At 40.6% G+C, this 20,668-nt stretch overlaps 1 protein-coding gene across 6 annotated transcripts in view; it reads right to left on the bottom strand.

The window, feature by feature from the left end:
- LIMCH1 (LIM and calponin homology domains 1) overlaps nucleotides 1-20,668 on the bottom strand; it is a 177,144-nt gene that overhangs the window by 26,625 nt on the left and 129,851 nt on the right. For all 6 annotated transcript variants that reach the window (XM_075066499.1, XM_075066497.1, XM_032764988.2 and 3 more), the window contains 6 exons: nucleotides 15,213-15,241; nucleotides 13,700-13,783; nucleotides 10,931-11,023; nucleotides 8,474-8,578; nucleotides 6,257-6,393; nucleotides 3,391-3,515 (listed from right to left, as the gene is read on the bottom strand). In XM_075066499.1, coding sequence (XP_074922600.1) covers nucleotides 3,391-3,515; nucleotides 6,257-6,393; nucleotides 8,474-8,578; nucleotides 10,931-11,023; nucleotides 13,700-13,783; nucleotides 15,213-15,241 — 573 coding nt within the window. The remainder of the gene's footprint in view (nucleotides 1-3,390; nucleotides 3,516-6,256; nucleotides 6,394-8,473; nucleotides 8,579-10,930; nucleotides 11,024-13,699; nucleotides 13,784-15,212; nucleotides 15,242-20,668) is intronic.

Genomic DNA, 20,668 nt, shown 5'->3' on the forward strand with positions numbered 1-20,668 from the left:
TTTTTTTTTTTTTTTTCCTTACCATCGATCACATTGTTTACTTTTTTCTTTTATCTCAGATTAAACAAGGAAAATACACCAGCCAATTTAACTTTTCTTTACAGGCAAGTTTTCACTCTCCAGCTCTCTGGACCTTGTACTGCCCTTCAGTGTTTGGGCTGCAATGCTTATAATAAAAAATTATATATTTTTAAATTCCATTAACCTGAGTTCTTTAAAAGATACCTGAAGACAAAATTGACCTCTATATCTATAATTGAAGGAATAGCTTTTGAAAACAGCTGAGTTGGAGAAATGGTTAATCAGAGAACATAAGAATGGCCACACTGGGTCAGACCAATGGTCCGTCTAGCCCAGAATCCTGTCTTCCGACCATAGCCAGTGCCAGATGCTTCAGAGGGAATGAACAGAACATGGCAATTATCAAGTGATCCATCCCCTGTTATTCAGTCCCAGCTTCTAGCAATCAGAGGTTTAAGGACATCCAGATCATGCGGGTGCATCCCTGACCATCCAAGCTAATAGCCACGGATAGACCCTTCCTCCATGAGCCCAGTTATACTTTTTGCCTTCACAACATCTCCTAGCAAAGAGGTCCACAGGCTGATTATGCACTGTGTGAAGAAATACTTCACTATATTTGTGTTAAACCTGCTGCCTACTAGTTTCATTGGGTAACTCCTGGTTCTTGTGTTAAATGAAGGGTAAATAACACTTCCTTATTCATTTTCTCAATGCCATTCGTGATTTTATAGACCTCTATCATATCCCTTTTAGGCATCTCTTTTCCAAGTTGAACAGTCCCAGTCTTTTTAATCTCTTCTCATATGGAAGCTGTTCCATACTCCTAATCATTTTTTTTTGCCTCTCTCTATAGTTTTTTTCAATTCTAGTACATCTTTTTTGAGATGGTGCAACCAGAACTGCCTGCAGTATTCACAGCGTAAGCATACCATGGATTTATATATCGGTATTACGATAATTTCTGTTTTATTTTCTATCTATTTCCTGGTGGTTCCTAACATTCTGTTAGCTTTTTCAATTGCCACTGCACATTGAACAGACATTTTTAGAGAACTATCCATGACAACTCCAGGAGCTCTTTCTTGAGTGGTAATAACTTATTTAGACCCAATCATTGTGTGTGTATAGTTGAGATGTTTTCCAATATGCATTACCTTGCATTTATCCACACTGAATTTCATCTGCCATTTTGTTCCTCAGTCACCCAATTTTGTGAGAGCCCATTGCACCTCTTTGCAGTCAGCTTTGGACTTAATTATCTTGAATAACTTGGTATTGTTTGCAATTTTTACCACCTCACTGTTTACCCCTTGTTCCATATCATTTATGAATATGTTGAACAGTACTGGTCCCAGTACAGATCCCTGGGGACCCTGCTATTTACCTCTCTCCACTGTGAAGACTGATCATTTATTCCTATCTTTTATCTAGTTACTGATCCATGAGAGGATCTTCCCTCTTATCCCATTACTACTTACTTTGTGTAAGAGCCTTTGATGAGGGACCTTGTCAAAGGCTTTCTGAGGGCATGTCTACACTTACCGGAAGATCGGCACTGCTGCAATCAATGCAGCGAGTGTCAATTTAGCAGGTCTGGTGAAGACATGCTAAATCGATGGGAGAACACTCTCTCATTGATCTGTGTATTCCACCTCCCCGAGAAGTGTAACGGAAGTCAACAGGAGACACTCGCCCATCGACATAGCACAGTGTAGCCACCACAGTAAGTGGATCTAACTACGTCGACATCAGTTACGTTATTCACGTAACTGAAGTTGCGAAACTTAGATCAATTTAGTGTGGTAGTGTAGACCACAGCCCTGAATATCTAAGTAGACTATATCCAGTAGATCACCCTTGTCCACATGCTTGTTGACGCTCTCAAAGAATTCTGATTAGTGAGGCAGATTTCCCTTAACAAAAACCGTGTTAACTCTTCCCCAACATATTGTGCTCATCTATGTGTCTGATAATTCTGTTCTTTACTGTGTTCAACCAGTTTGCCTGGTACTGAAGTTAGGCTTACTGGCCTGTAATTGCCAGGATCACCTCTGGAGACTTTTTAAAAAAATTGGCATCACAGTAGCTATTCTCCAGTCATCTGGTACAGAGGCTAGTTTAAATCACATACCACAGTTAGTAGTTCTGTAATTTCATATCTGAATTCTTTCACAACACTTGGATGAATACAATCTCATCCTGGTGATTTATTACTGCTTAGTTTATCTATTTGTTCCAAAACTGCTTCTAACATCACCTCAATCTGGGACAGTCCCTAAGATCTGTCACCTAAAAAAAAAAAAAAAATCACTCAGGACGGGAATCTTCCCCACACCCTCTGCAGTAAGACTGATGGTGGTGGTGGATGTGTAGAGCTCTTCCCTTTGATTCTCCCTCTAATGTCATATAATATTATAATGGTGCACCAGCTCTGCTCTAGCTAAGATTGGGAAGCCCTTCTTCTTGTTAAAAGGACAATCCTTCTTAGTGCTCTAAAATCTGTGTGCTTACATGAATTGTCTTGAAATTTGCAGTGCCTCATGGGAGTGCAATGTAGGGTTGGGTTAGTGATCCAAATGTGGGGTCATTTGATCAAGGGGCTCCCGAGATACAGAACCCAGAAAACAAAAACAGCATTTCATTAAGTTCATAGATTCTTGAAACTCTGAAGTGTGAAAGCCATCCTTGGCGGAAATCTGAGAACAAACTTCTTATATCACAATCACAGCTCTATGATGCTCCTCAAACTAATCCCCAATCACTGATCTTCCAAGTTGCTCCAACTTATTCCTCTGCTATTCAATACAGCTACACCTAACATAGTGACTGCAGCTGGAGTTCATGCAGTTAATTCCCAGCGGCTATTGCCTGCTCCTGGGGGCAGAGTTAAGGGTGCATGGGTACCTTAACTGTATTTCCTCGTTTTCAGAAGTTTCAGTTTTGCTTAACTCAATGTTCTGGAAGGGATCGAGCTATCACTAGGCAACCTTATCTCTGTGTTAATTAATTTTTTGTCATTAAATAATATTTGCAGGATATACTTTAGATAACTATTGTGCACACACAGACTTCGATTATTTAGCTTCTCAGCTGGAGGTTAAGTGCTCAGCCTTCCATGGCATATAATGCCAAGGATCCAAAGTTCACTTATCACTTAAACTCATTTATCTTCGCTTGTACTAAACAGATTTTGAAGCTGGGAAAAGTTTAAATCCCACAGCAATAACACTGATTAAATTATTTTGGAAATTTGTAATTTCATTTGACTAATATTCTTGATTAAATCACTTTATGAACCTGCGAAATTTCCTTGACAAACAAATGTAAACAAACAAAACCAATTCTTTGGATTGTTTGGAATCTTACCCTGAGTCAATGGTAGATTCAATATGACTGGTGAGCTGTGCTCCATCACTGACACCTGGTGATCCTGCTCACTTTCCCTCTGAAGAATAGTCTCTGGATGTTCTGTGGGCACTTTATTTACACTGCTAATAAAAACAAATCACATTGTATACACAAAGCTAAAAGGAATATTAGCTAGAGTGTCATTTCATTATTGTACTTTTGTATGTGAACCTCTTATGCTCACCAAATATTTGTTTCCCTGTGTTAGCAACAATAGATCGGTGTGGGTAATAATCATGAATTGGCAACAAATTGAGATGGTAATCTATGCTGACTCTCCTTGCTGGTCTGACATACTGCCACATACAGGCCCTGAAAGTCTTTCTGTAACAGCATCATGTAGAATAGCATATTTGACAAAGCAACAGCTATTGTGTCAATGGTCTTGCTCTTTGTAAAATGTTCAGCCTGCTCAGGAGCGCCTTGTCTTTGTGAAAGCAATGGCTACCAGCACTGAGAATCCTGTTCCTTGTCAAACCCTTTAGCCAATTCGGGAGTGAGGATCCTGGTTCTCTGTGAAAGGAGCTATTGCTAAGTTGGAGATCCTTTCTTAAACTAAGAAACCTGGGAAATTAGTATATAAGCACACTACAGTACTTGTGAGTTAAGATTGCTCTATACATAGCATACCTGACAGCCATAAAAGCCAGGAAATGAAAAGGGAAGGTATCTAAACATATCCGCAACAGCAGAGTGGCTTCCCCATGGGCTGGAGAGCCTGGGTCTCAGCCAGCCCTGATTACAGATGAGCCCCACTGGAGGGGAATCAAGTAATTTAAATACAGTATAAAAAGGCAGCAGGAACCTGCCAGGAAGCCCTGGTGAGAGAGTAGCTGAGACTGCCAGAGGTAGATGGAAGCCTGACAGTAAGCTGAAGAAAGCTCTCTAGCCAGGGAGGCATGGGAGAGACCTGCCCAAGAAGCAGGGGAGAGAGGCCTACCTGGAAAGGCCTGGGGACTGGAAGAAGGACGAACTCCATGCAGGAGGCACTGGGAAGCAGACAGACAGACAGACATCTCTCAAAAAGGAGGGGGCTGTGCCCAGCTGAAACTGGGGCGAAGTCTGCACAAGTTTGTGTTCTGTTTTGAAAGACTGTGTGTTGGACTACTGGGAGAGAGACACTGGAAGAGGGTTGGAGCCTGGAGGGCCAGCGTGCATCTGAAGATTAAATAAATGGAATCTCTTGGGATTGTCTGAATTACTTTTTGAACTGTGCGCTCTTCAAGGAGCCCTGAATAGACAGGATAGCCACAGAGACAGGGTGCCGTGGACCGACTTCTGGCCACAAAGGGGTGCTTGGCAGGCAGTAAATGGCCCCGGCAGTACAATATCTTTTACTCCTCTACCCAGAGAAGCCCACTTCGCCACTAGAACAGCCACTATACAACACAGGCTACACATCAGAACCTTAACCCTGCCTCAGTAGGAACGTCAGCCTTCCAGCACCCTATACCCCAAGCATGAGTAAGTGCAATGTTCCAGAACTATACAGAATATCTAGTAAGGGGAGTGGGGTCCCATAACTCCCTGGAGGAGGCATCGATCTTCCTTGGTAACTTCCTGAAGGGATGAAGACGAAAGCAGAGGGATGGCACTAAACAAACGTATATATCTGGGAACAAAGAACATAGGCCATACTTACAGGATGGGGGATTCTAACCTGGGAAGCAGTGACTCTGGAAAGGATTTGGTGGTCATGGTGGCTAATCAGCTGAACATGAGCTCACAGCGTGATGCTATGGCCAAAACAGCTAATATGAACTTAGGATGCATAAACACAGGTATCTTGAGTAGGAATAGAGAGGTTCTTTTATCTCTGTATTTGGCACTGGTGCAAATGCTGCTGGGATACCAGGTCTAGTTCTGGGGTCCATAATTCAAGACGGCTGTTGGTAAATTGGAGAGGGTACCGGGAAGAGCCATGGGAATGATTAAAGGATTAGAAAACATGCCTTATAGTGATAGACTCAAGGAGCACTTATTTAACTTAGCAAAAAAGGTTAAGAGGTGACTTGATTACAGTATTTAAGTACTTACATAGGGAGCAAATGTTTAATAATGGACTCTTCAATCTAGCAAAAAAAATGGCTGGAAGTTGAAGCTAGATAAATGCAGACTGGAGATAAGGTGTACATTTTAATGGTGGAAGTAATTAATCATTGGAACAACTTACCAAGGGTCATGGTGATTCTTCATCACAGACCATTTTTAAGGCAAGATAGGATGTTTTTAAAAAGATATGCTCTAGGAATTATTCTGGCGAAGTTCCATGGCCCCTGCTAGGCAGGAGGTCAGACTAGACGATCACAGTGTTACCTTCTAGCCTTAGAAAGGGATCATAGAGAACCAGAAAAAAAGAGGAGAGTGAGAGACAGATAGGATTTCAAGAATAAGGGAAAAATGGAAAGAAGGGAAGAGAAGAAGAGAGAAGACAGATGAAAGTGGAAAAGACACTGGGAAAAGAATAAAGAAATCAGATGAGAGGAACTAAAAGCTAGGAAAGATAACCAAATATTGTTTTAAAAAGTATAAAAATTGATACATTCCATTGCATCTTCCCAGTAGAAAAGAGGGACCTCAAAAGGGCAAGTGGAATCCAGGTAAGAGTGAGGGATCTCTGGGTTGATTTTAGATTGAAGGAGTTGAAAAACAGCTGAAGGGAGATTGCAGGCCAGAGTAGCTGTGTAATGTATAGGAATGGAGGTTACAAGCACTTCCACACACCCAGTCTGAGCACAATACATAAAAACAATTTTGTTACGTGCCCAGATGACAACCTTACGAGTACAATCACTTGTCTAAAATTCCTTGATTTAACCCACACCTTTTCTTTTCCAGGCATGGCTCACTTTTCTTGTTTTTGGCTAATGATGCACTCTCCTGCTCCCAGGGTAATTTCTCCTGTCTTTTAATTTCCTTTTGTTTCTCTTCCTCATGAGAGTTGCTCAGTTCCATCATAGTCTACAAAAAAAAGTGAGATAATAGTGAAGATCTTCTTGTGAACCCAACTTCAGAACATGCATGAGAACAATACAGACTGTCCCTGAGTGTACTGTATTTGTTACACATAAAGGAAATACCTTCAAGGAAAAATGAACAATGTTACATAAAACAAAAGTTATTTGACCTTACTGACCCTGAACTTGGATTTGACTGGGACAGTGTTTAGAAAAATTAACATCATTATCCTAAACTCATAACAAGGAAATTATGGAAGGGCATTTCCTCTCCAGAGAGTACAGCATTTATTCAACACAGAAGCCATACATGGTGCCAATCAGAAGATTGTCATTACAGAAAGATAACGTGACATTCAAAACACGGTTACAAAATTCCTCGGGCTTCAAAGTTAAGCTTCAAAAACAAAGCTGGTTAATACATGTTCACTGGTGAGGTGTTTTTGAGACATCCCAGGGGAAACAAAATGAGTATTTATTCACACGCTCCATTGCTAGAGAAATACAGTGATTGAATAGAATATAGTGGTCTTCAGTACTGAAATACAGTATCAGAGGGGTAGCTGTGTTAGTCTGGATCTGTAAAAGCAGCAAAGAGTCCTGTGGCACTTTATAGACTAACAGACATATTGGAGCATGCGCTTTCGTGGGTGAGGTTTCCCCCCTGAAAGCTCATGCTCCAATACGTCTGTTAGTCTATAAGGTGGCACAGGACTCTCTGCTGAAATACAGTAATAAATTAAAGGTACTGTCTAGCAGAGAGCCTTCAGTATGACAAATGCTCATCTCTTTCTCCATTAGAATGAGAAGAGAAGCCACTATGCTGGGGCTCTGATTGAGAGTTTACCAATAACTACAAGCTAGACTTTGCTAGTCTCCCAGAAGTCAAAACATAGCTATTCTTGATTTCTGTCAAGTACCGGGGATGTACTCCTCACCCCCAGTCTGGCCTCCCTATGGCTTGCAAAAGGGCCAAATCATATAAAGGAGTCTAAAACCTCTGTAACCAGCCATGGGAGGATCCCCCCAGTGCAGGTATTGTGGTAGGTAGTCATAAGGCTGCCTCTTGAAGACCACCTGAAGTTCTGGTGTAGGAGGTGTGCTGGGGTGGGTCCACAGCCCACAGCACTACAGAGAATCTGTGCAGCCCAGGGAGGCTGACAGAACTTAGTCAGGCCCCCAAGGATGTCTGCACTACAAAAAAGGTAATTTTACAGCAGGATTGCAAATTCAAGTTAGCTATCTTACTGTAAAATCCTAGTGGAGACAACCCACTATTTTTTACCTCAAAGTAGTTAGCTCAGGTCAAAGCCATGTGGGGTGATTAAAGTGTTGATCCTGACAACCTTCAATGAGGTAAAAACGAAGTGTGCCTTGTCTCTATTAGAATTTTACAGCAAGCTGTTTTGCAGTAACCACACCCCGTTTTAAGCATTGGAGACATGGCCCAGTTGAATGTGTCAGGCTAGCCTTTTGTGAAACGCATTCTCCAGCTGGGCACTGGATGCATCAGGAGCCATGGGAAGATCAAAGTCTGAACATTCCTGTGTTATTTCCATATTGCTTTAGAGAGAAGTAGTCCCATGTTCTAAAGGCAAATTTTAGATTTCCTAGGCCTTTACATGGGGTCAAAGTAGATTGAAATACAAGGGTGACGTCTGCCTGCCAAAGAAGAGGGGAAGCAACGAGGGAAGTAATGCTCACTGGAGACAGAGGGAGGAAGGGGAACACTTCATCTGCTTTTAATGGGGAGCTGTGCAACTTCTGACCCCTTTTACTTTAACCCTGCTCTTATCTAACATAGGATGGTGGTAGTTTGCTTTGGGGTTTGGCTCTGTATTTATAATAATACACTTTATTTACACACTGTATAGTGCTCAGAGGCATATAACTGGGCACATTTTTACTGAGAAGTGCTTTTAAAAGTAAGATGGGGTGGTTCGTGAAACAAATTGCCTTTCATGCTATTCCTAGACCCTACTGATCTTAAGGGAATGACCTAACTCCCCTGAACATAGTTTTTGCCTTTACTGTCTCATTTTCATTAACTCCTAATTTACACTCCAGTTCTGTCAGACACTCACCATTGTCCCATTTCCTTCAGTGACAGAGGAAGACGTGGAGAGGAGTTCAGCAGAGCTTGAAGAAACCGTGAATGGAACTACAGTATCCTCAATTATCTTGCGCTCCTAAATGAGAGGTGGGAGTAGGCAGGAGGAAAAGGAGAGATTAAAAGCATGAAGCTTGCCAAAGGAACATTGGATAAGACCTTACTTTTGGGGGAATTCCATGCCAAAACGTTAAAAATTCTGTGCCAAATTATTAAAAAACCATTCTGCAAATGTCTGCATATTTTTTTTTGTCAAAATAATACAATATAAGCATGCCAGTTTCAATTATTTTGGTAATTTATTTAAAATATCTGTTAGCAAGTATGTCTAACAACGTAGACCAAAAAAAATATTCTGGTAATTTTTTCTGACAAATAGATTTCTTACTAGTATATTAAAACAGAACTTTGAATAATTCACTTAAATTACAATACAGAATTGTATTTCCTGCACCTTTCAGAAGCAGTACAAAGGCTTGGGAGTGTCAGGGGCAATGGAGAAGGTGAGGGAGAGCCAAAGACCCTGGAGTGAACCTGGAGGGTTGTTGTGGGGAGAAGGTTTTTGTCGGGGGAGAGACAGGATTTTTAGGGAGTTGGGGAGCCTCCCCCATGCAGACCCTGGCTGATCCTAAGCCTCTTCTATTCAGTCAGGCACATCTATCCCTGTCCCTTCAGCCCCCCTCCCCTATCCCTATGTGGACACTCCCATTCAGTTCCTGGCTAAATGCTGTCACCCCACTAGCCCCTGAGCCCATGCTTCCTGTCTGCCCTCCTCCACTAGCATTCTAAACCCCAGTCTGTGACCCCCCAGCAGCCCCATGTGCCCCACTCTGTCCTAACCTGGCTCCATGGGCTAGGTGCTGTGATGAACTTTTACTCCTGGGGGAATTCTGTGCCACTGCACGCGCACAGATTTCTTTTCCCCCTCCACAGAAAATACAATTCCACCCCAGATGTGCTGCAGTTCCACCTTTTGTCCACCAGAGGCTGCTGTGGCATCAGAACAGATTGCTGCATTCATGCTGTTAGCTGTTCTAGCACCACAGTGGCCTCTGGTGGACGAAAGGTGGAACAGCAGCACTTCTGGGGCAGTATGTATTATCTGCAGAAAAAAATAAAATTCTGTGGGACACATGAATTCTTTGCATGCACAGTGGTGCAGAATTCCCCCAGGAGTAATATCTTCAAAAGCAAGAGTATAAAGTTAGGCTTAAAAATCCATATTTAGATCACTAGGTAAGTGGCCTGATCTTCAAAGTTGCTGAACGTGCAACACTAAGCTACTAGACTCAATATCAAATGCCAGGGCATTTTAATTGATAGTTGTGTATTCCGTAAGAAGTTTTTCCTTTTCTCAGTTTTAAATTTGCTCCATGCCCCTAGTAATTTTCATTGCGTTTCTCTGAACATTATGTACTCATGCTGTATCTTTTTTGAGATGGGTTAACCAGAACTGGACCCTGTATTTCAAGTGAGGATGTGTTACTATTTTATATAATGGCATTGTAATATTTTTTCAGTATTATCTTCTATTCCATTCTTCAACTAGGACATTATTATTATTATAGAATTAGCTCAAGTTATTCCTTCCTATGTTCATTTCTTTAAGTTTGCCAACACTGAATTTCATCTGCCACTGTGCTGCCTATTTGCCTTGCTTTGCTAAGTCTCCACAGTTCATCATAATTTTCTCTAATGTACTTCGCCACCAGCCCCATTATATGATTATGAATTCCAGTGTATCATGGGTGGTAAACTGGGGAAGTCACAATTGCTGCTGCTGGCCAACTACATGCTTGTGTTTATTGATATGCACAGTCATATTGTGAATGCCTGTTTAATCTCGCCTAAACCAATTCTTCTGCCTCCTCTTTTGTACATTCCTATGTCATTGCATCTGTAGCACAGACAGATTTCCTAAAATAACATTTAATTATTTTCTAAGTAATGCACGGTGGCTAGACATTATGGTGATGGGTGCAGGAGAAATGCAGAGAGAGTTCAGAAAGATGAGTTACCTCTCATCAGGGTCATGAGTATGCCATTTACTACTCAAGCACCGATTATCCAATGTTAATCTGCCTAACTACAGTACATAAAAGTATGATTAGAAACATGCAATGAACGTGACAAGACAACTTAAGAGAGAAACATTTTCCAAGCTAACTGCACCACTGAAACAGGATGAAGGGATGACTTGAGCACAAGACAAAACAAGGGCATGGAAATTCAAAATAATTAAACTGACAGTGAGCTTCTGACATTTCCACTGCCAAGATGTAAATTCTCTCATATAAAGGATTATTGTAAATGGTTAGTCTCAAAATAACAGTCCCACTAGTAAAACATTTTAAAAATGCATAGAAGTAAGATACACCTGCACTAGAACTGCAAGATTACTTCTTAAACTTGCTTCTTTTGAATATTATACCTCCTCATAATATCTACGCTCCTCCTCTTCAACTTCTTTCTGTGCTTTTTCCCATTCTTCTTTCAGCTTGTTCTGCTCCTTCTGGTACTTCTCCTGTACAAAATTTCAGTACAATCTATTCAATCGGAAACTGAATAGGGGATTCTTTTTGTCTGTTTCAGTTCAATGGTTAAAAGACAGTGTTTATGTTCTGCAATATCTGCTATGTATCAGGAAACTGGACCCACTAGAAACTGGTTCATCAGAAAACATGCATGCAATGTAAAAACAAGAACATAAACAAACTTCTCTTCCCTTCTCCCTTCCCCTCCCCACAGGGGAGTTTTATATTGTTTAGTGCTCTTAGTTTATTGTAAAGCACCAGGGACACAAAGTGCTATATCAAGTCTGACTAGTTAGGAGTTTTCAAATGCTAGATACTGTTCAAAATGAAATTTTCAGCATTTAAAAACAACCATAGCTTATGAAGAGCTGAACAGTTCTGAAAAAAAAGCTATCAAAACACTCCAATATATTTAAAACACAGATTTTGCTTTAATCATTGGCTAAAATAGCTGCTGAGTTTAACTGGCTTCGCAAATATTAGCTTTGGCACTAATCTAATAAAGATAAGCTGCTACTAGTACAATTTAATGAAAGATGAAAAACCATGTAGGTTTATAAGATAAATAGACAATGTATAAAGGTCTGAAGTGGATAAGATTATGATTAGCTGAGGAGTTGGTTTTCTTCCTGGATGGGATTATTTCTTGAGAAATCTCCCCAGCCCTGAATGTGTTCAGAATCAAAAAAGAATCTCTTAAAGAGCTCTTTAAAATGCTGTGGTGTCAAAACTGTTTTCTCTGTACTGGAACAGCCAAGTCACACTGTTTCCACTGCACTTTGGTTGCAACCTCCTTCCTCAAAAGTATTGTGCAAAATGAAGGTTGAAAATACCAAGAACACAAAACCCTGACCCATAAGAAATTTATTATCAATTTGATAACCAGGCAAACCATGCAATCTATGAGGTATAAAGAGACTAAGCTCAAGAAGGAAATACTGTTCAAAAGCAATCCATTCTTAAATATGTAAACCTGCATTTTTATTACCCTCCATCTCAACCTTCTCTCCTGGTGCCATCATTCTTGTTAGGAAAAAGAACAAACAAGACTTCCTTGGAGCCAGTCAGTGTTGCTCTCTTGGCTCACTGTTGAGTGACACGAGGAAGTTTCAATTTCTCTCTTTTTCCAGATTGGAAAATAGTGGCACTATGGTTTGCTCAGCCAGGACAGGAAATTGGCCCCCCAAGTCTCGTACATTGCTTATTATACTACTAAGCTGTACAGAGAAAGTTTCCAGAAGCCACTTTATAATGGAGACATTTAGCTTGGTCTTCTTAAATTAGGGCAACTGTAAGCTACAGTCTACAAAATCTAACAAATTGCTTGTAAACAGTGTTCTCATATGCACAGTCTTCAAGAAAAACTATCAAAGCAATTAATCAACACACAGCTTATGTTTTGGGTGCTTTAAATATAGACCTAATGTATGGTATGTATTTGGTAGCTATTCCTTAATCCCTGAACTAATGTTCTGGTTAAAAACAAGATAAACGTGGAAGTCCCACCTGACACCAGAAAACAAAACAAAACACCCAACAAAAAACAAACCACCTTTCTTTCTCCTTCCCCCAGGATTTGTGGAAAAGTTTTGGAGAGATTCTAGCACTTTGCTCTTAATGAGTTGGTAGTCAGGGGAACTAAGTTGAGTACCAAAGAGCAAGAGGTGTTCAGTGTTCTCCATCCTCATCCGAGATGTGTTTCTAGTTACTTTTACCATCTTACCACCCAAGTATGGTGGTTCACAGGTAACTTACGACTGGGTTTAGAACAGGGTGGAATCAGTGAAAGCTGTATACATGTGTATACACAGGGATTTATTAGTCAGCCCATCTCTAACTGTAAATATGATCTGGGCACAGAGCACATGCTGATTAGGAAAGGTCATTATATATGGAACTGATTTACAAGTTCACATATTGTACACAATCCTAGTTGACAGAAGCAAAACATAACACTGAGAACTGAACCCATAAAAGAGTTAAGACCATAGCCATTATATATGTGGATAGCCACACATCAACTCACATTAAGCCAGATGCTGTTTCACAATGTTTTACTTTTGTATTTTAAAAAACAGCATGCCTCTGAAAACAAATCCTATACTGAACAATGGCATGGTTTTGAATTAAGCTAAAGAAAAGCAAATGATGCAAATGTATTTTTATAGATAATATGTTTTCATGAAGTATATATTTATTAAATTCTATCATTTAAAACTATTAGGCATGACAAGGTATTTCATAAACCAAAAAAATCACTTGATTTATACCTATACATTTAACTCCTCTCCTTTAAGAAATAAAATTGACTTACTCTTTCACATGCTTGACAAAACAGTAAGTTTTACAAGCATTTGCCACAAATTAAGAATTAAATTATTATATTAAATAATTAATTTCTGTTTTTTTTATACATAAATTGGGCAGAAATATTTTTAAACAATAAATTTAAATATTTTTTTTACATTTTAACCAATTGAATTATTTCATGTGTTCAGTATTTTCAAGCAATTTTAGGTTTATCTGATAAATATAAAATATTCAATTTTGAAACTAAAATTAAAACAGTCATGAAGTGAACTGTGCTGCTCAAGCTCTAACAAGAGTGACAATTCAACTGAAAAACAAGTAAGCAATAGTGGGAAGAAATTTAGTAGCACAAGTACCTGAAGCAAGCGTTCCTGTTCATGCTGCCATCTTTCCTGTCGCTTTCGCTCCTCTTCTGGATCCCAGGACCAGAAACTGAAACACTTAGATAAATTGAATGAGGTTATTAGAATCTAATAATATACATCACAAGACAACCTTAAAAAGTTGCACAATGTAGTCACTTAAGCTGTTCTACCAATCACGTGAAAATGTTAAGCTACAAGTGGAATTCAGATTTATAATTGCTTCAATTTTACAGTACTTCTCATGGTTAGCTAACAGCATTCCTAGCTACACCATCAACTGGAAATGGTTTTATTTTTGCAATATATACAGGTCACAGAAAAATCATTTAATTTGCAAATAAGAACTAGGAAAACATCAGGTAGAACAGGAGAAAAGAAGAAATTGAGAAGAAATTCCAAGGGGCATTGATCTACATATACAAATATACCAATTTAGTAAAGAAAAATAACCAAATGCTTATTTTTCCTGAAAATAATCCTCTGATGTCACAACTATCAAAATAAATTATCAGAACAATGTTCACACATTTCAGATCTTGGACACAATATCCAATCTCAAAAAGTCTTGGCTTAAAGTATTATTTATACTGCAACAACATCCATGGGCCCCAGACAGATAAGGGATCCATTATGTGATGTGCTAAACTTTTTTCTTCAGAAGCTGAGGCCTGATGATGTAAATATCTAATTACTCTACATTATGAGTCCTATGCATTCTCAAATGAGAAAAAATGTCTATTTTCAGATGACAAGCAGTACTGGAATACAGGATGTGCTGTGTTCAAATATATGTGCGTTTCCTTGAGGCGTAATGGATTCTGATCTGTTGATCATTTCTTGTATGTAATAATTTATTTGCAAGTAATCAGAAGGAACATACAAACAGTCACGGAATCCTAGAACTAATGGAACTATTCATTCTCAAAGTTAGGCATGTATGTAGGAGCCAGGCCAAAGTGAATCCACACAGCATAATACTGCATTTTTCCTAGTTAAGGGGAAAACTCTGCTCTTAGTTTAGACCTGTGCAACTCCACTGATTAGGGACGCCCAGAGGATTCAGGAGGCCTGAGGTCTTCCCGCCACAGAATTGCTGCGGAAGATGCTCCAGGGGCCTGGGTCCCGCAAGAGTTTTCTGGGGCCCCTGGAGCGAGTAAAGGACCCCATTCCAGGGCACCCAAAAAACTCTCCTGGGGGCCCCTGTGGGGCCTGGGGCAAACTGCTTCACTTTCCCTCCCTCTGGACGGCACTGCCACTGATGCTGATGGGATTGCACAGGTGTAACTGAGGACAGAACTTAGCCCCATGTTTGTTTAAAACTGTATGAAGTGTTTTGGATCATATTTCTTTTCTTTCAGTTAAAAAAGCTGAGTTTTCTCTTTCCTGTCTGAGTCTATTTTGAAAGGGTTTTCAAAAAAATCACTGATTTAGTTGTATCTTCATGCAAATCTTTACACTAAACATACTAATATTTTGCTATTAAAAACAGTGCAAAGTTACTTACATTTGACTTGTCACTATTATCAGAATCCACTGCAAAAGGAAAAAAACAAAAATTAATTCCCCAAAATATTAAGACTGTCAAATATGCTTTATCTTAACTTGAAATAAAAAGCCTAGTCACAGCTATATAAAGAGGAAACTATCAATTCAACTGTATAACAATACCTGCCCCACAACTAGCAGCATTGAAAAATTACGATACAACAGATCAGAGAAATAGACTGTACCCTCCACCACTAAAAATACTTTTGATATGGCTACAAAGAGCATAACATCAACAGTAGGTTCTAAGCTACCACTAGCTACTGACAACTACTTTTGGTCACAGTCATTAGCAGTGTCTGAAAAGAGTGATATCAAATTTAACTGAACTTTCCCTTCACTATTCAATGTGGTGAAAGAAAAAAAGCAGAGCAAGGGTAGGATATGTCAAGGGAAAACACTATTCAAGTGTCACAATTACCAAGAGAACCACTGCCATTTTCTATTAAGTGCCTTTGCACTAAACTGCTTAAAAACAGATGTAAAGTAAAAAGAAATTTAAAGGAAAATTATTATTTTGGTGAGTGAAACCAAAGCATTACATCTGCGTGTAATCCAATAGCTCTTTGCCAACTGTGCAACAGGAATAGGCACTTTCTATGAAAGCAGACAGTGGAAATAAGTACCAGTGATCATCAGCTTTTGCCCCAGTACACATTTTAAGACATCTACTACTCAGCGCAGCGGGAAAGGTGCAGCTACTCCCAGCGCATCATTTACCTGACTGTGAGAAAAACTGTGAGCGTCGCCAGGAGTTCCGAACCTTAAGCGGAACACTGGCACGGCTGGGTGACTCTAGAGTGGATGGCAGAATAGAAACAAAACAAGAAATATGACACTGTGAAAAGAAAACTGATTACCGGGTAGAAGTGAACTCGGTGACCAAATGGATTTTTAAATTAATTCATTAATCGCTTTAAAGGCTGGTTGATCAAAGCTAGTTTGAGTTCCATTTTCTATGGTGATAAATTAAGAGGGTTTTTAGCTGAAATGCTATTAGTATTTAAAAGCTGTTGGTGTGGTATACTTCATCTGAATGTCCTCTAACACACTGGTGCATAATTAAAGACATTTTTCTCCCAGTCAGAATCCTACATTTTTAAATCTCAAATTCATCATGAGCTTTTACATACATCACACATGTTTAAGTTATTTTGTATTGTTTGACTTTCTCAGCAACATCAGTTCTATGTGGGCTCTACAGCACATGAAGAATTTCAACATTACTAAGAAATTAAATATCTACATTCTATACATAACTCAATGTATGGCTGCTCTCTTGTTTAGTTTTAAGTTAACACTTAAGTTATATTATGGGTGAAGAATCTCCCAACTTATTACAAGTTCAATTTCTACTTCCACTCAGGGTTGTTTTGTTTTCCGCAACTGCTATCTAAAGCAATTTCAGTCCTGAAAACAGCAAGAAGGGAGAGAAGTCCTTTCATTGCTTATACAGACCATCGAAGCCAATTTAACCAAAGGTTTCAGGGGACACTAGAAGGTCAGGTAATCCTTGGAGTTGCTCTATGATTTCTGCCATGGTATGTGTATTATTTTGCACACTATTAAAATCTGCACATCGTGAGAATAAAAAGGAAATTTTCATGATTTACATCAACTTCATCAAATATTCGTGAGGTAAGCTGAAGTCCTTGCCAGATCTATGCATTGTTATCATTCACTTTAATAAGAGCCACACATGAGCAGATGAGGACAGAACTTAGCTTCAAACATTTTTATCATCAAAGCGATTACTAAGCTATTTTCGTCTTAGAACAGCAGTACTAGTAAAATATAATACCCTTAAATATAATATACCCTTTAACTCAATGTCAGATATATAATAGTGCCATCCTGGTCTTCCTGACTCGTGCCATACTTCTGTTGTATTTAAGGAAGGTAGTGATAACAGTGTAATTATCACCACAGAAGTACACTAACAATACTAGTACAGAAGCAATTGTTTTGGTGAAAAATAATTATGTACGTTTTAAAAGTCTGCTTACTTACCTTGTATAGTAACTGGAGTTTTGAGATGTGTGGCCTCCACGTGTATTCCATTCAATGAGCGCACTTGCTCCATGAACCTGAGACTGAAAGATTTTTCATAAGCAGTGTCTGCTGGTCTGTGCCTGTGCGCATCTCCTCCTTGTACTCTGAGCAGAGGGCATAAGGGGCAGTGTGGACTGATCAGCTTTCTAGTTCCTCCTACTGTGAAGAACCTTAGGATAAGGACTTGAAGCACAGGAGAAGGAGGGCTGGTAGTGGCACATATGTAGGGACCACATATCTTGAAGAACTCCAGTTACTGTACCAAGTAAGTAACTGGACTTTCTTTAAGGTATGGTCTCAGTGTGTATTGTACTCAAGGTGATTCACAAGCAGTGTTTGTTGAGAAAGCAGATGCGAGGAACCTTGTTGTAGCACAGATTGGAAGACCACTCTGCTGAAAGATTTGTCTACAGGAGATGCTTGTGCTGGGGCATAATGTTTCACAAAGGTATGAACAGAACCCCATGTTGCCACTTTACAGGTTTCCAGAAGGGGAACATCATGAAGTGAAGCTACTGATGGTGCCTGGGTTCTGATTGAGTGGGCTCTCACACCTTGTGAGGGGTCACTGTCAAGTCATAGCAAAGCAGGATGCATCCTGAAATCCATCTTTGCTTCCTCTCTCATACATTCAGTAAAAAGAGAGAGAGTTAATGAGATTCCCTGAAGGATTTTGTTCTCTGCAGGTAGAATGCCAAGGCTGGATTGACATCCAGAGTGTAGCTTCTCTGGTAGCATGGTACTTTGGATTGAAGACAGGTAGGTGGATGACCCACTTCAGATGGAATTCCAAGACTTCTGGCATGAAGTTAGGATGTAACCTCGAGGAAAATCTTACGCTGGTAGAAGACCATATAGAGAGAGGATCCACCAGAAAGATCCTCCCGGCTTACCTACTCTTCTGGCTGAGATGACTGCAACTAGAAACGCAACCTTCATAGACAGATGAGCAAGGAACATGAGGCTAAAGATTCAAATGGAGAATTTGTTAATGCTGACAGAACTAGATTGGAGGTCCCATTGGGGTAGGCTTAAGTACTGGAGGAAAGATTCTGACAATTCCCCTTCAGAAACCTTACTGTAGCAGTATGGGCAAAGACTGAATGGTTGTCCACCAGAAGATGAAAGGTGCTAATGATTGCCAGGTGCACTTACAAGGAGCTGAGAGGCAGCTCTGATGTTTTTAGAAAGAGGAAGTAGTTCAGAATAGCCATGACCTTGGAACCCCAGGGGTATTCAATGATGCTGGCACTATATCGAGGATCTTTTCCATTTGTGGTGTCTTTTCTGCTATTGCTAAGGATAGATTGAACAGTTTTCAAGCACAACTGCCCTAAATTTGTCATTTACCCAAATACCAGCCTGTTAAATGGAGATATGAGGGGTTGGGATGAAGGATCTTGCCCTTGCCTGCAGCTCAATAGATCCAAGAAGAACTGGATACAGATGCACGGTGAGAGGCCACCTGGACAACACTGGTGAATTAGACAGAACTGCCTCGGCCACCCACGAGCAACTAGGATCATCGACATTTTGTCTCGTTTGATCTCCCTCAGGATTTGAGGTAAGAGAGGGATGGGCAGGAATACGTACATCAGCAGTTCTGACCAACGTAACAGAAATGCATCCCCTCTGGCATTGTGACTCCTGGCTGCTCAGGAGCAGAAGCCTGGGCATTCCTAGGTCTCTTGAGATGCAGTGAGAATCTCCACTGTTGAAAAAGACACCATATCACCAAGTCATGTGGCTCCCACTTGTGCTCTGTGAAAAAATGTCTGCTGAGGCTTTCTAATAGAGTATTCTGCACTCCTGGATGGTGCATGCTGAGAGGATTAGTCCTTGAGGGAATATAATGATTTATCTGTTTTCTCACTGAATAGGTTATTTCTCTTGAAAGGCAAATCGTTCATGGTGGACTGAACTTCTGTGGGAGTTCTGGGAGGACTGGAACTGGGAACCCCATCTCATAACCAAAGATGTTGCCATCTAACGGGAAGTATCTTCTGAGTCCACCACTCATTTAGTACAAAAATATTTCTTCTCCATCTTTTTGGAGTAGGCGTGCCAACTGTCTGGAGAATCACAGACTATCTTGGCAGGTTCTAAGATGGTCTTATTGATTGGCAGTGCCACTTTATTAGGACGTGCACTGTGGAGGATATCCAATAACTTGTGAGGAATTTCTTGTACTTCCTCCAGGGGGCATCTATCTGCAGTTCTCCTCAGGAGGGGATCTTGGAATTGTCTATAGTCACCCAGTGGTGATGTGACCACCTCATCTGGTGAGGACAATAATAATTCAGCAGGGACAGCCGGCTCCACCTGGTTGATCCTCCTCCTCAGAGTGCTTCTCAGTGGGCTGAGGTTCTTTTCCATAAGGGGATGCCTGTCTCAACTCCCATTCTGTCCATCTGTATTCCAGATGGATCATACATAGATCCAAAGGACCCCAAGTCCAATGTGAGGGATCATAGGGGTAAAACAGCAGTCCCCACAGAGAAGGGTGCCACTGTCCTTGGGCCACATAATCTCTTCTGTGGGAGTGGGAAGGTGCCCATAAGATTTTTGAGCGTCCATCAGGGCTGACTTCTCTTGTCTTGATAAGGCTGATGAAACTCTCCCACTGATCATGGATTCATCAGAGTAGTACAAGGCCCTGTGTCAATGGGCGGTGCCATTAGTCTTGGTGGTCTTACTGTGACTTGGCTGGTTGATGGTGTCACAGAACTGATACTGTGCTCTCTAACACACCAGTGCTGGGGCATGGAGTCTCCCTTGACATTGAGGATGCTGGAGAGGAGGTCTTCCCAAATGAGCATTTAGAAGGGGATTTCTCATCTTTCTTGTGAGAGAGTGTTTGCTCTCCCTCTTCAGGTCTGCCTGGTTTGTTAAAGCCCTCAGCTCTGCTCCCAGCAGTCCCGGAGCCCAGGGCAACCATGTTCAAGAGAAACTTTTTGGTACCTCTGCTCAATGTACAGTGGGGGGTCAGAAAAGCCAGGTGAGATTGGGGTTTCACTGAACAATCCATCAGGAATTTCTAAGCCTGAATTCATGGGATTGATGGGTTGTTCAAGGGAATGACCAGCACACATTGCTGTTGGAGGGGATATGAGTTTCACTGAGGCAATATACACAACTATCATGATCATCACTGGCTGGGAAGGCCCATGGGCAGACCACAGAGATTTTGAATCCTGGGCAGGGCTTGGGCATGGTAGCCACCCCAGGAGGGCATCAGGGGGCCCCTGGCTCTACTAAAACTACACTTGCTATTGAATGAACTAAGACAGGTAAAACTATTATCTACAATTAGTAAAAAAACAAATGCTAGCTAAAGCTGTGGATGCTGAGGAAGTGCAGTCT

This window comes from Chelonoidis abingdonii, chromosome 5 (genome assembly GCF_003597395.2).
Source record: "Chelonoidis abingdonii isolate Lonesome George chromosome 5, CheloAbing_2.0, whole genome shotgun sequence".
Lineage (NCBI taxonomy): Eukaryota > Metazoa > Chordata > Testudines > Testudinidae > Chelonoidis > Chelonoidis abingdonii.